The sequence below is a fragment of the Suncus etruscus genome, chromosome 8, assembly GCF_024139225.1.
Source record: "Suncus etruscus isolate mSunEtr1 chromosome 8, mSunEtr1.pri.cur, whole genome shotgun sequence".
In the NCBI taxonomy this organism is placed as follows: domain Eukaryota; kingdom Metazoa; phylum Chordata; class Mammalia; order Eulipotyphla; family Soricidae; genus Suncus; species Suncus etruscus.
Genome location: NC_064855.1, coordinates 61,863,718 through 61,878,536, shown reverse-complemented (window position 1 = coordinate 61,878,536; position 14,819 = coordinate 61,863,718). Strand labels below are relative to the sequence as shown.

Sequence of the window (14,819 nt, the reverse complement as noted above, 5' to 3'; positions counted from 1 at the left end):
CCCATTCAACTGAGGCCTATGCCAGGTCATTATATCAATATTCAGGGTGTAAGGTACATTGTAATGAGATTTATTAGATAATAACTAATCTGTATGTATAGTGTTTTCCCATTTTAATGTGTCTATGCAAACAAGGATCAATGCCACGAAGCGTTATTGGTGCATCTGGAGGCAATAGGAACAAGACCAGCAATTTCCATGACATAGTTCAATCATAGGCATCAAACTGAGGGACAGTTCCACCACAATCCTTACTGAACAGCTTACAAAGAAAAGACAAGATGAAAAGTGGATAGAAACATCATGGTAGAAGAATATATAGAGAGTTACAGCAGTTAAAGAAAATAACCATAAAATATTCAAAAGATATATGTGTTCAATATGTGTTCGATTTGTGTCCTTCTAAATAGTTCTGGGATTTGTAAGATCTACTGTATGTCTTTGGTCAGAGATTGAAGCTGTGTGTTACTGAAGTTAAGAAGGGTAAATCTGGGGTACTGATGGTTGGGAGGAGCATATGATCGCGCGGGGGCGCTAGCCCCCGCGCGGTTTCAAAATGTAGACTGGTATGAAATTGCCAGTGATAGCCTGAGTATAGCTGAGAAATTATTTGCCTCCCCCCAGATCAAACTACACCCCCTGATCCACCCTCTAGAGCCGGCCTGGGAGTGGGGAAAACCCAGGGTGCCCCATGAGCTCCTCCCAGAAACCCACCTGGAGATCCGGAGGAAAGGGGGAGAGGGGGTTCGGGTGACCCAGGTCCGGGCCCCCCACCCTAGGCCAGGCCAAAAGGCCGCTGGCACATACGGAGGTCTGCCAGCTGCCCGCCCGTGCTGCTAAAAATCCAGCTCCAGGAAGGGAGAGAGACCCTCCCAAGCCCGAAGGACAGGGATTTAAGCCCAACCTAGGCCGGTCCCCAGACCCGGCCTGGGAGTGGGGAAAACCCAGGGTGCCCCATGAGCTCCTCCCAGAAACCCACCTGGAGATCCGGAGGAAAGGGGGAGAGGGGGTTCGGGTGACCCAGGTCCGGGCCCCCCACCCTAGGCCAGGCCAAAAGGCCGCTGGCACATACGGAGGTCTGGTTTCCTAAATTCTAAAATGAGTCGTATTCTCTGCCTCCATCCCCAACAGATATAAATAGGTACACACACACACACACACACACACACACACACGCAGACGCACACACAAACATGCATACTTAGGCAACCCATTTATTTATTTTAAAACTGAGTTCTCTTCATTTATTCCTTATCATTAAAAGCAACATGGCTTTTAATGATACTTTTCATTGATATTTGCAGTTGTGCCATTGTCTTCATTTTTTTTTTTAATTTAGTTCAAGTTTACATTTACTTAGATCTTCTGTCACTATTCTAAATTATAATGATCATGTCTTTGGGCAAAATTATATATCCTTGCAATGCTTATTGTATGAAAAAGTGCATTGTGTAGTATATATTTCGTCTATAGAATCTTTCTTAGTATGTTGTAAATCTTATTTAGTCTATAGAAAGGACTAATGTAAGATAAAGCCTCAGCTAACAAAATGACATGAGCTGTCAGTGCTTATCAGTGTATCAAAACACGTTCATCAGTGTAAGAATTAATTAGGAAATGACATGGACATGACAGTAATTAGCAATGTCTGTGGTAAAGGAAGAAGTTAAGGAAAATAGGAACTGACTAAATATTGCAACAACCAGTTAATATAAAAAAGCAGATATTTAGTGACTGGTTCTGAGAGTTTGTAGGCCTGGGAAGAGTATGGCCAGCAAAGAACTTGCCTTGCACCTGGCTGACCCAGCACTGCATATGTTGCCCCAAGTGCCTCCAGGATGACTCCTGAGTAAGAGCCAAAAGGTAAGTCCTGGTTTGCTCCAAAAGCAAAAAATTAAAATAAAACAAGATAAAGAAGATAAAAGATAATCATATGGATTTTTTAGTTATACATTTACTTGCGTGTCTGAAAAGATGTTACTTTTTATTATTTTTTAGTCCTTCATTACAGTTTGAAGCTGCTTGGGCATTAACTAATATAGCATCTGGAACTTCTGCACAGACTCAAGCTGTTGTACAGTCTAGTAAGTATAGTAACTTTCCTTGATTTTTTTCCTAAGAACTAGATTTTATTTTGTATAATTTTTAAAACTGGTCAACTATCTTGGGATGGGTTGGGTTTTGTATCTAGTTTGTGGGAATTGGAATCTAGGCCTCACCTGGGTAAGTAAATGCATTACCACTTGAGCTACATCACTGGCCTCATAAAAGTTACTTTTGATGGTTGATGTCTTTTTCAGAGCTATTATTATATTATTGTTATTAAAAGGAGAATAGACTTGATTTGTATCTTTTGGGGAAGAGAAACTTTTTCTGACAATAACCTTTTTTTGGGCGGTCACACCCTCCATGCTTAGAATTTACTCCTTGTGCTCAGGGTGCAAAAACATTATACTGAATATTGCAGCTAATTAAAGACATCGAGTATATGCACTTTTTGGGGCCGGAGAGATAGCACAGCAGTAGGGCATTTGCCTTGCATGCTGCCAACTCGGGAAGGACCCGGTTCGATTCCTGGCATCCCATATGATCCCCCAGCCTGCCAGGGGCAATTTCTGCTGAGTGCAGAGCCAGGAGTGCCCCTGGGTGTGGCCCAAAAACCAATCAATAAATAAAGTTAAAAAAACGTATATGTATATATAGAATACAATTCATTTATAGGAAATATAATAAGCATCTATAGAGGAAAACATTTTATTATTTAATAAAATTTATTTTAATATTATAATATGTTTATACACAAACAAGTGTGCCCCCCAAAAGTAAGAAATATAAAATATAGGGACTTAAGAGATAGCATAGCGGTAGGGCATTTGCCTTGCACATGACCAACCAGTTTGGGCCTGGGTTCAATTTCCGGAATCTTATATGGTTCCCGAAGCCTGTCAGGAGCGATTCTGAGTGCAGACCCAGGAGTAACCCTTTAGCACCACTGGGTGTGGCCTCAAAACAAAACAAATATATGAAATATAATAATATTACTTCTGGGGCCACAGAAATAATACAGTGGGTAGAATGCTTGCCTTGTACGTAGACAACCTGAGTTTTTCAATTCTCCTGAATCCCATATGATTGGTCCCCCAAAATCCACTAGGAGTGAGCACATAGCCAGGAGTAGATTCTGAGCACAGCTGAATGTAACCTCAAAATAAAAAAAAATATATTTTTTTTCTTGGTTTTTGGGTCGCACCCGGCAGTGCTTAGGGGTTACTCCTGACTCTATGCTCAGAAATTGCTCCTGGCAAGCTCAGGGGACCGTTTGGGATGCTGGGATTCAAACCAATGACTTTCTGCATGAAAGGCAAACGCCTTACCTCCATGCTATCTCTCCGGCCCCACAAAATAAAAAATTTTAAATAGTAGGGTCAGAGAGAATAAAGGAGTTAAGGATTTTATCTTTGAATGTGGACAACCCTGGTTCAATCCCCAGAGTCAGCCACATATTGTCCCGTGAGCCCTGTCAGGAATGATCTTTTAGCACAGAAACTAGAGTATGTCTTGAACATTGCCTGGTATGACCTAAAAACAAGCAAATAAAAGAATTATAGAAAGTTTCAGTGAATATTTTATATTTCAGTATAAATACCAATAATCATTGAATTGTACATTTAGATATTTTCACCAAATTAATTTAGATTTCAATAAAGGTAAGTTCATATTAAATGTTAAGTAAATAATATTGCTATTGAAGAAATAGAGCAAAAAATCTTAGAAATAGTATACAGTTGACTAAAAATTAAGAAAGATTGGTCTAGCTTATTCTTTATGCCTGCTTAGAAATGAATGATACCAATATTTTAAAATCTGGGCAACAAGGTACTTCTAGTTTTTACATGTCAGATATAAGTATGTAAAGAATAATTCTTCAGCCCTTTTGGTACCATGGTGGTTAGCAAAAACAAGCACTTTATCAAAGGTGGCAAAAAAGGGATCCAAGAAGAAAGTGGTTGATCCATTTTCTAAGACTGGTATGACGTGAAAGCCAACTGTTATGTTCATATCAGATATGTTTGCAAAATTCTTGTCACTAGAATCCAAGGTACCAAAATTGCTTCTGATGGCCTTAAGGGTAGTTGCATTCATTTTTTTTTTAATATAATTTTTATTTTGATCATAGTGGCTTACATATTGTTGACAATAATATTTTAGGTACATATTTACATAAAATCAGGGGGGATTCCCATCCCCAAATTGTCCTCCCTACACCTCCGTTTTTGTCCTACCTCCCATTTCCTCTTCCCTCACCCCCAGGGCAGCTAGAATATGTGGTCCCCTCTGTCTCTAACCAACTACTTAGTAGTCTTGCATCAGTTTGGTCTTGATGCCTCCCTTATTTCCCCGTCTAAGTAGGGGCAGGGGTAGCTAGTTCAAGTTGCGTGGTTTTGCCTGAAAAAGAGAAAATAAATAAACTGGGGTAAGAGTTTAATACCCCGAAAATGGGCAGAATCATTCTAGAGGTTCTCATCATCGATTTGGGAAATGAAGGAGAAAAAGAAGGTGAAACACTCCACCAGTACCAAAAGAAGTGTCAAATATCCAGTGAGGACTCCAGCTATAAGGATATGCACCACAAAAAAACAGATTAAAAAACAAAAAACAAAAAAACAAACAAAAACAAACAAACAAACAAAAAACACGCCGTGGTCTTGAAATAAGAAACATGGCGTAGCACATAACGAAAGAAAAGAAAGGAAGAGAAAAAAAAATAAGAATAATTGGGGACAACAATTTCAATAATCACATCCAAACTGAGAAATCGACCAAAATAGCTAGGTAAATAAAAATAATAATAACAATAATAAATGAAGGTAATATATATATATAAAAATAACCAAGGTTTTGTGTTTTTTGTATTCTTCTTTTTTTTCCCTCCTGCCCTGACACAGTAAATATTGGGGTCATTCGAAAAGAAATTCACTTGCCCTATGAGATATGGGGTTTCTCCGTCCTTGGAGTATACTGTCATGGGAGCAGCTCTAGTCTTTGCTCAGGATCATTACTCTCCCGGTGGTGGGTTTTTTTTTTTGTTTGTTTGTTTGTTTGTTTGTTTTTTGGTATGTAGAAGACTTCTGCTCTGTCCAGTGTGGTACAATCAGAGCTCTGTGTTTAGAGGTCTCAGTATCTGTACATATCCTGAGGTGGGACTTATGGTGAAGTCAGTCTTTGTGAATCTAGAGGTTCTGTTACCTCAGTGCCATTTTAATCCATCTTCTGAGGTTGGTGATCTTGGTCTTTGCACTGAACCTAGGAAGGCATCTAGGATAGCGTCTTTCTTTGTTCTTCCAGAAGCCCCTTTCCGTTACAATTGTCTCTGCCGGACCTTTGGAACTGGGGATCATGCTTATTGTGCAGGTCTTAGTTCAAACCCTAGACTAGGGCTTTTATGTTGGTCCCAAGATGTATACAGTCTGGTCGTGATTCTAGCAGCCAGTCATCTGTAAATCACGATCTTGGCTTTTGGACCTACCAAAGGGTGCCACGTCTTCTGGTTTTGTCTTGTCGTTAGCTGGTAAGGTAGGCTCAACTGCTCTAAGGTCAAGTTGTTCACATTTTCCTCATTGTCGGGATATCATGTTAGAGCTGGCCCTTGTTGTTGACCCTGCAGTATTAAGGCTGTCCCAGATGGAGTTTGTTTCTTGCAGCTGTTGTGAAGAGCTGTGTCATTTCTATGTCTGGGATCCAGGGTTCAAGGCTGGATGGATGATATCTAATCACCTGAGGTCTAAGTTGGTTCCACATGACATATTTTCAAGGTAGGAGATATCCCTGTATTGTAAACAACTATGAGTTCCTATCTCTAGTAGATAAGAGCTCTTTTTTTTTAATATGTAAGATTTCCCCTTTATTTAGTGTGCCTTTGCAGGGGGAAGTGGTGCTCCATTATATGTCGGAGTATTTGGGGTGGACAGAGTGGATAACAGAAATAGGTCACATACCCAAACACGATTAAAAAAAAAAAAAAAGGAAATAAAAGTGTGTGTGCCCACAAATGTATATGTAGGACAAACATTTAAAAAAAATAAATAAATTAAAAAAAAAGAAATAAAATGAGTTAGCGAAGTTTTTAAAGGGCCAAAGTGGTGCAAAAGACTACTTTGCATTTGGGGGAGAACAGGTAAAGTGGTGGTGTATTACAGGTCTAATGCCTATGTTGGAAGTACAGTTTTCCCATTGTCTTTTGGATTTTTCTTGTGGTGTGTGGGTTCCCAGGCATCTTCTAATCACACCCCCTAACCCTCTTCAGATTGGTAAAAATTTGCAGCAGGGAGGTCTTGGAAGAGTTCTTGCATTGGGAATACTATTGGACCTAAGTCCGGTTTCAAGAAACAGTCCACGTTAGGGGGAGTTGGTAGGGAGGGTCTCGCAGCATGAGTCCACAGGGGAGTTGGCTGTCTTTTCTTGCAGGAGACGAGGTGTGGGTTCGGCTGGGTGTCCCCTCGCCTGGGTGCTGGGTACTGGTTCATTGGGTAGGAGGTCGATCTTGATGCCTAAAAGATTAAGGACTGAGGGTGGAGAGTTTTAATATGGTGGGAGATCTGGATGGGATTGAGGGGGGAAGGGATAGTTGAATTTCAGGGGGGGAGAAAGGGGAAGGAATATGGGAGGGGTATGAAGGAAGAGAAAAGAGAAAATACCGTAGAAAGAAAGGGAGAAGAGAAAGGGAAAAAAGTAAAGAGAAGAATAGAAGAGAAAAAGAAAAGAAAAAAAAAGTAGTGAGAAGAAAGGAGAGAATAGCAAGGGAATGCTGGTTTGGTTGAATGTGTTCCATGACTAGAGCCTATAGTTTAGGTCTGTACGTCGCAGGTACTGCTTTGGTGGTCTGACTGGTCACGTGCTTCAATTCCTAAAAGAAGGTTTAACCTAGAGATAAAGTGTATGTTAAAGAGTTTTCTCGTGGCCATCTCGTAGTGCAAGCAAGGTATGGTATCTCGTGTGGTATCCCGAGTTGCCATCTTAGTTTGTCCGCCCTTTGTATCTAAGGGCGCCTGTGGACAGAGAAGCTGAGAGGTTATTTAAAATATAGTAAGGTAAAGGGTTTAAAACGTAGTGTTATGGTATGTTGCCATTTCATTCCGTGATTTCCCGTGGTGTTCTATACTTGTGTTCCTGTTTACGATCTCTAAGGGATTATTGTGGGCCTTTGTTGTAGGAGTCTGATTACATACCTGTTCTCTCTATGTTGCTGTTTCTGTTGTTGCTGTTTTCTTTGTGGTATAATGTGCAGTCAAGAGTTTGCATTGTTCCTTTTTCATGTATTTTGGACACTGCTCCCACGTATATGTTGACTATTACAGTGTTCGGAGTTTCTACCCTGTTAAACCCTGTTATATGATTGTTAGGTATTAGTTGTGTATAAAATATATGTTCTAGGTGTTTCAGAATAGTGCTACCATTCTGTGTTTATCTTTTGTCTTCTGGCTTACTTCGTTTAACATAACATGATCTAGGTCCATCCACGTTGCTGCAAAGTCTGTGATTGTATCATTTCTAACTGCCATGTAATATTCCATTGTGTATATGTACCACATCTTAATGATCCATTCATCTGTTGTTGGACATCTAGGTTGGTTCCAAGATTTGGCTATTATACTGAGTGCTGTGATAAATAGTAGGGTGCATATGTATTTTGGAATGAATGTCCTTCCATCTTGGGGGTATATGCTTAGGAGAGCAATTGCTGGGTCAAATGGCAGCTCAATTCTGAGTTCTTTGAGCACTCTCCAGACTTTCCTCCATAGGTGTTGGACTAGGGGGCATTCCCACCAGCAGTGGATGAGAGTTCCTTTCATACCACATCCCCGCCAACAAAGGTTGTTTCCATTATTTTTGATGTGGGCCATCCTCACTGGTCTAAGGTGGTATCTCATTGTTGTCTTGATTTGGATCTCCCTGATGATGAGTGAAGGTGAGCATGTTTTCATGTGTTTGTTGGCCATCCTTCTGTCTTCCTCAGAGAAGTGTCTATTCATTTCATCTCCCCATTTTTTTATAGCTTTGTTTGGTTTTGGGGGGTTCAGCTTTCTGAGTGCTTTGTATGTTCTAGATATCAGCCCTTTATCTGATATGTCGAGTGAAAAGATGTTTTCCCATTCTGTTAGCTGTCTTCTTGCGTTAAGTAGGGTTTCTTTTGCCATGCAGAAGCTTTTTAGTTTGATGTAGTCCCATTTGTTTATATTTGATGCTAACGTTCTTGCCATTGGTGCTCCATTCTCAAAGACCTTTTTGATATATAGGTCTTCAAGTGTTCTGCCTATTTTATTCTCGATAAACTTTATGGATTCGGGTCTGATTTCAAGGTCTTTGATCCATTTTGAGTTGATTTTTGTATAAGGAGTAAGGTATGGATTGATTTTCACTTTCGTACATGTGGCTTTCCAGTTGTACCAACACCATTTGTTGAATAGGCTTTCTTTGTTCCATTTCAGATTCTTGCCTCTTTTATCAAATATTAGTTGGCTATATACCTGGGGGTTTATGTCTGGGAATTCTGTTCTGACCCACTGGTCTGAGGTCCTGTCTCTGTTCCAGTACCATGCTGTTTTGATTACTATGGCTTTATAGTATAGTTTCAAGTTAGGTAAGGAGATACCTCCCAGCTTCTTGTTTTTCAGTATTTGTTTGGCTATCCTGGGTCTTTTGTGGTTCCAGATGAATTTTGTGAATGATTGTTCTAATTCTTTAAAGAATTGTGTCTGGATTTGGATAGGGATTGCATTAAATCTATAAAGGAGTTTGGGTAGGATAGTCATTTTGATTATGTTAATTCTACCTATCCATGAGCATGGGATGTTCTTCCATTTCTTTAGATCGTCTTCAATTTCTTTCTGAAGTGTTTTAAAGTTTCCCTGGTATAGGTCTTTCACTTCTCTTGTAAGGTTGATTCCTAGATACTTGATATTTTTTTGGTACTATCATAAATGGAATTGTATTTTTAATCTCTCTCTCCTCAACTTCATTGTTTGTATATAGAAACGCTACTGTCTTTTGTGTATTGACTTTGTAACCAGCCACTTTGCTGTATTGGTTAATTGTTTCTAGGAGTTTTACTGTGGACTCTTTAGGGTTTTCTATGTATATTATCATATCGTCGGCAAAAAGAGATAGCTTGTGTTCCTCTTTCCCAATTTGAATTCCTTTGATTTCTTTTTCTTGTCGGATTGCTATTGCTAGGACTTCTAAGGTTATATTGAATAAGAGTGGAGAGAGTGGACAGCCTTGCCTAGTTCCTGATCTTAGTGGGAATGCTTCTAGTTTCTCACCATTGAGTATAATGTTGGCTGTAGGCTTTTCATAGATAGCTGTAACTATCTTGAGGAAGGTTCCTTCTAACCCTATTTTGCTGAGTGTCTTTAACATGAAAGGATGTTGGATTTTGTCAAATGCCTTCTCTGCATCGATTGATATGATCATGTGGTTTTTGTCTTTCATGTTGTTGATGTGGTGTATAATGTTGATTGATTTGCGTATGTTGAACCAACCTTGCATTCCTGGGATGAATTCCACTTGATCGTGATGTATGATCTTTTTGATGAAGTGCTGGATTCGGTTTGCTAATATTTTATTGAGTATCTTTGCATCTATGTTCATTAGTGAGATTGGTCTGTAGTTTTCTTTTTTGGTAGTGTCTTTGCCTTCTTTGGGAATGAGTGTGATATTAGCCTCATAAAAGGAGTTAGGGAGGATTCCTGTTTTTTTCTATGGTTTGGAAGAGCCTATGGAAAAGTGGTAGTAACTCTTCTTGAAATGTTTGATAGAATTCACCTGTAAATCCATCTGGGCCTGGGCTTTTGTTCTTAGGGAGTTTTTTAATTACATCTTCAATTTCCTCTGAGGTGATTGGTCTGTTTAGGATTTCTAGATCTTCCTTTTCTAGTCTTGGAAAAGGCGTTTTTCCAAGAATCTATCGATTTCTACTGGGTTCTCTAGCCTAGTTGAGTATAGTTGTTCATAATATGATCTCATGATATGTTGTATTTCTTGGGGTTCTGTTGTAATATCTCCCCTTTCATTTGTGATCCTACTGATTTGGGTGTTTTCTCTCTTTTTTTTTTTTTGGTGAGTTTTGCCAGTGGTTTGTCTATCTTGTTTATTTTTTCGAAAAACCAACTCCTGGTCTCATTGATTTTTTGTATTGTTTTCTTAGTTTCTATGTTGTTTATTTCTGCTCTGGTTTTTATTATTTCTTGCCTTCTGGATGTGGTTGGATTTCTCTGTTGCTGTTGTTCCAATTCTTTGAGGTGATCTTTTAAACTGTTGGTTTTGTTATTTTCCTGATTCTTGACATAGGCCTGTATTGCTATGAGTTTCCCCCTAATTACTGCTTTTGCTGTGTCCCATAAATTTTGACATGTTGTCTCTTCATTGTCATTTGTCTCAAGGAATCTTTTTATTTCTTCCTTGAGTTGTTCTTTGATCCAGCTGTTGTTGAGCAGCATGTTGTTTAATCTCCAAGTATTAGTTTTTCTCCATTGCTTCTTCTTGACCTCAATTTTGAGCTCTGTGGCATAGAGATCTGAGAGGGTACTTCTAATGATCCTTACCTTTGTGGTCTTATATAGGTTGGCTTTGTATCCTAATACATGGTCTATTCTGGAGAAGGTTCCATGTGGGCTTGAGAAGAATGTGTATTCTGCTTTCTGGGGGTGGAGTGCTCTATATAAGTCTATTAGCCCTAAATCTTCTAATTTTTCATTTAGAGCTCTTATTTCTTTGCTATTTTTCTGTTTGGTGGATCTGTCCAGTGGTGATAGTGGAGTATTGAGGTCCCCTGCTATTATCACATTTCCCTTCATGTGTTTCTCCAGGTTTGCCAGTAGTTGCCTCACATATTTTGCTGACTCTACATTAGGTGCATAGATATTGACCAGGGTTAGTGTTTCTTGATCTAATGTTCCCCTGATCAGTTAAGTAGTGACCCTCTTTGTCTCTGATCACTTTCTTGAAGTTGAATGCAATTTAGTCTGATATAAGAATGGCTGTCCCTGCTCTTTTTTGTTTTCCATTGGCCTGAATAATTAATTACTTTCCATCCTTTTATTCTAAGCCTGTGCTTATCCTGCATCTGTAGGTGTGTTTCTTGCAGACAGCAGAAGTCCGGTTTATTTTTCCTAATCCAGTTCTCTACTATGTGTCTTTTAATTGGAGAGTTTAGTCCGTTAACATTTAGGGAGATTATTGAGAGAGAGGATTGTTGTGTAGTTGTGTTGTGTAGGGTGGTTTTTGTTACAATCGGGGGTTTGGATTGTGTAATTCGTCTTTGAGTAAGTCGTTTAGGATCGGTTTTGTTTGCACAAATAGTTCAAATTCGTTCTTGTTTGAGAATGTTTTTAGTCTATCCTCCCATATGAATGTAAGTTTTGCTGGGTATTGGACCCTAGGTTGGAAATTTCTTTCATTCAGTCGTTTAAATATGTCATTCCACTGTCTTCTTGCTTGAATTATTTCGAATGGGAGATCTGGTTTGATTCTTATGTCCCTACCTTGGTACTTGAGGTTTCTTTTCTTTCTTATTGCTTTAAGGAGTTCCTCTTTCTCTTTGTTTTTTGCCAATTGGATTACCATGTGTCTTGGTGTTTGTTTATTAGGGTCTATCTTATTGGGAACTCTTTTTATTTCCTGTATTGGCATTGCAGTTTCCTTCCAGAGGGTGGGGAAGTTCTCCGCTATTATCTCTCTGACTACTTGTTCTTCCCCTTTCCCTAATTCCTCCCCTTCTGGTATACCCACAATTCTTAGGTTGTTTCTTTTGTCCTTGTTCATTAGATACTGGACCTTTCCTTCCAGTGCTTTGCCTTTTATTTCTTTGTTGGTTTCTTGATCATTTTTTGTTTGCAGTTTTCCTTCGAGTTCTTCAATGTGTTTCTCCATTTCTGTGTTTCTGCTTGTAAGGCTTGTTACTTTGTCTTTTAATTCCTTCACTTCTTTTTGTATGGAATCTCTCATGTTCTTTAACATTTCTTCTTTAATTTGGCTGATTCGTTCATCCATAGATTTCTTATACTTGATAGCTAGGGTTTCTCTCATTCCTTTTATTAATTCTTGCATTTCCTTCCTCATGGCTGCTTTTAGGTCTTCATCGCGTGGATCTGTGCGTTTTGGTGGACTTGGAAGCTTGCAAGGGTTTGTCACCATATCTCCAGATATTAGTGATCTTCTTGATTTACGCATATTTCTTTGTATTTAATGGTGTGTTTTAGAGAGCTGTGCTTCTAATTTTCACCTGTTTTAATCCCCTGTGGTGTGGGAGTGGGTTCCCTCCCTGAGGGTGGTTCTAGAAGGACTTTTGGGTGAACTCGCTGAGGTTTGGATCCTCCTGTACTCTTTATGTGGCCTGGTTAGTTGTTTTCCCCTTTTGTTGGCAGCTAGTACTGGCCCTTTCCTGACCACAGTGGTGGGGGGCACTGTTTCTCCTCTCCTCTACTACTTGGAAGTCAGTCTTCCTCTTTATTTCTGTCAGCAGGTGTAGTTCTGCTTCTGGCCATACTGGTTGCGGGCGCTGTTGAGCCTGAATCTCTGTTCCCTCCCTTATCTGGGGGTCAATGAAGCTCTGCTCCTCCGAGTTACCGCAGAGGAAATTCCCCCAGTCAAGCCCTCCCGGTAGCTGCTCTCAGCCCTTGGGGGGGGGTCTCAGGTCCACTCTGGGGCTCGGGGCTAGGTTGCTCTAGGTTACCTAAAGGTCCAGGGGGCAGGCCCAAGCTCACCCGGTCTATTCGTCCCACCTGTCCCAGCGGGGCAGGTGACTCCTAAGGAATGTCCTCCTCTGTCTACACTCGGGTCAGGTGGGGTGAACTCTGGAGCCTGGAAGTTGAGGCAACGGGTAGTGTGGTCTCTGTGCCAACAAGCTGGCCTCTGCAGTCTATGGGGGGGGGGGGGCGGTCGCGCACAAGGTGGCGGACGCGGATGTCTCCGGTCCTCCACGTGTGAGCGCCCCAGGAGAGTGCACTCACCCTGGTCGCCTGCGGGGTCAGGAACGGGGGTCCCTACAGCCCGGTTGGAGCGGCTCAGGCCTCTGCAGTCTATGGGGGGGGGTCGCGCGCAAGGTGGCGGACGCGGATGTCTCCGGTCCTCCACGTGTGAGCGCCCCAGGTGAGTGCACTCACCCTGGTCGCCCGCAGGGTCAGGAGCGGGGGTCCCTACAGCCCGGTTGGAGCGGCTCAGGCCTCTGCAGTCTATGGGGGGGGGCGGGTCGCGCGCAAGGTGGCGGACGCGGATGTCTCCGGTCCTCCACCTGTGAGCGCCCCAGGAGAGTGCACTCACCCTGGTCGCCCGCGGGGTCAGGAGCGGGGGTCGGGTAGTTGCATTCTAAGAGAGCCCTGCTGATCTGCTGAGCAGTGAAGTTCTATTTAGAAAATTCAAGCTAATTGTGAAGGATGTTTAGGGGGAAAAAATTGCTTGACAAACTTCCATGGCATGACTTCACCTGTGACAAAATGGTCAAAACATGGCAGACCATAATTGAAGCTCATGTTATGTCAAAACTACCCTTGGTGGGGCCAGAGCAGTGGTGTAGCTAGCGGTAGGGCATTTTTTGCCTTGCACACAGCTGACCTAGGACGGACCACGGTTCCATCCCCCAGCATCCAATATGGTCCCCCAAGCCAGGAGTGATTTCTGATCTCTGAGCCAGGAGTAACCCCTGAGCATCAACGGATGTGCCCCCCCCCCCAAAAAAAAATAATAAAACGAACTACCCTTGGTTATTTGCTTCATGTGTTCTGTATTGGTTTCACTAAGAAGCACAGCAATCAGATCTGGAAGACCTCTTAGGCTCAGCATCAGCAAGTTTACCAGATTCAGAAGATGTTGGAAATTCTGACTTGAGAGATGCAAACAAATGACTTAACAAAAGTGGTCAAGAAGGCCATAGCCATAGTACAGCAAGGAGGGCATTTGCCTTGCATGCAGCCAACCTGGGTTTGATCCCCAACTTCCCATATGGTCTCCCACATCTGCCAGGAGTAATTTCTGAGTGCAGAGCTAGGAGTAACTCCTGTGCCTTGCTGGATGTGGCTCCTCCCACCCCCAAGAAAAAGAGGTGGTCAATAAGTTGATTCCAGATAGTATTGGGAAAGACATAGAAAAGGCTTCTATTCTATTAATCCACTCCAGATGTCTTTGTTAGAAAATCAAAAATGCTGAAAAAGCCTAAGTTTGATTTGGAAACTTATGGAACTTCATGGTGAAGCAGTTCTGGAAAAGCCACTGGAAATGTGACAGGTGCTAACGTTGAATGTGCTGCTGAATATGAACCACTAATGCAAGAATACGTTTAAAAGTAAGGCTTTCTGGGCTGGAGAGATAGCATGGAGGTAAGGTGTTTGCCTTTCATGCAGAAGGTCATTGGTTTGAATCCCGGCATCCCATATGGTCCCTCAAGCCTGCCAGGAGTAACCTCTGAGCACTGCTGGGTATGACCCAAAAACCAAAAACCAAAAAAAAAAAAAGAAGGCTTTCTTAGGTAACAAATAAAAAGGTTTTATTTGAGGTCTTTTTTTTAAATCCTTTAATGAACTTTTAAAACTGATAATGAGTATGTTTAGGTTTTTGTTTCATACCAGCAGTTGAAATTGTATAGACTAAAGTAACTATATTTTAAGATTAACTTTGCACAATAAACCTGTATAGCAAAGTAACAGACTACAAAATCAAGACAAAAATCTGTTGCATTCTTTTTTCAGACAAGAGTCTGAATAAAAAGAAATCAAAAGAATATTACCATTTACAATTGTATCTAAAAACATCAGGTACCTAGAAATCAA

At 41.0% G+C, this 14,819-nt stretch overlaps 2 protein-coding genes and 1 pseudogene across 2 annotated transcripts in view; all 3 read left to right on the top strand.

Moving 5' to 3' along the window:
- The window catches only part of EBPL (EBP like), a 550,113-nt gene that overhangs the window by 441,234 nt on the left and 94,060 nt on the right, over positions 1-14,819 (top strand). The window lies entirely within an intron of this gene.
- Positions 1-14,819, top strand: part of KPNA3 (karyopherin subunit alpha 3) — a 104,971-nt gene that overhangs the window by 53,529 nt on the left and 36,623 nt on the right. The window contains exon 7 of the mRNA XM_049778791.1: positions 1,999-2,084. Within this exon, the coding sequence (XP_049634748.1) occupies positions 1,999-2,084 (86 nt within the window). The remainder of the gene's footprint in view (positions 1-1,998; positions 2,085-14,819) is intronic.
- Positions 3,943-14,443, top strand: LOC126016273 (40S ribosomal protein S3a-like; annotated as a pseudogene).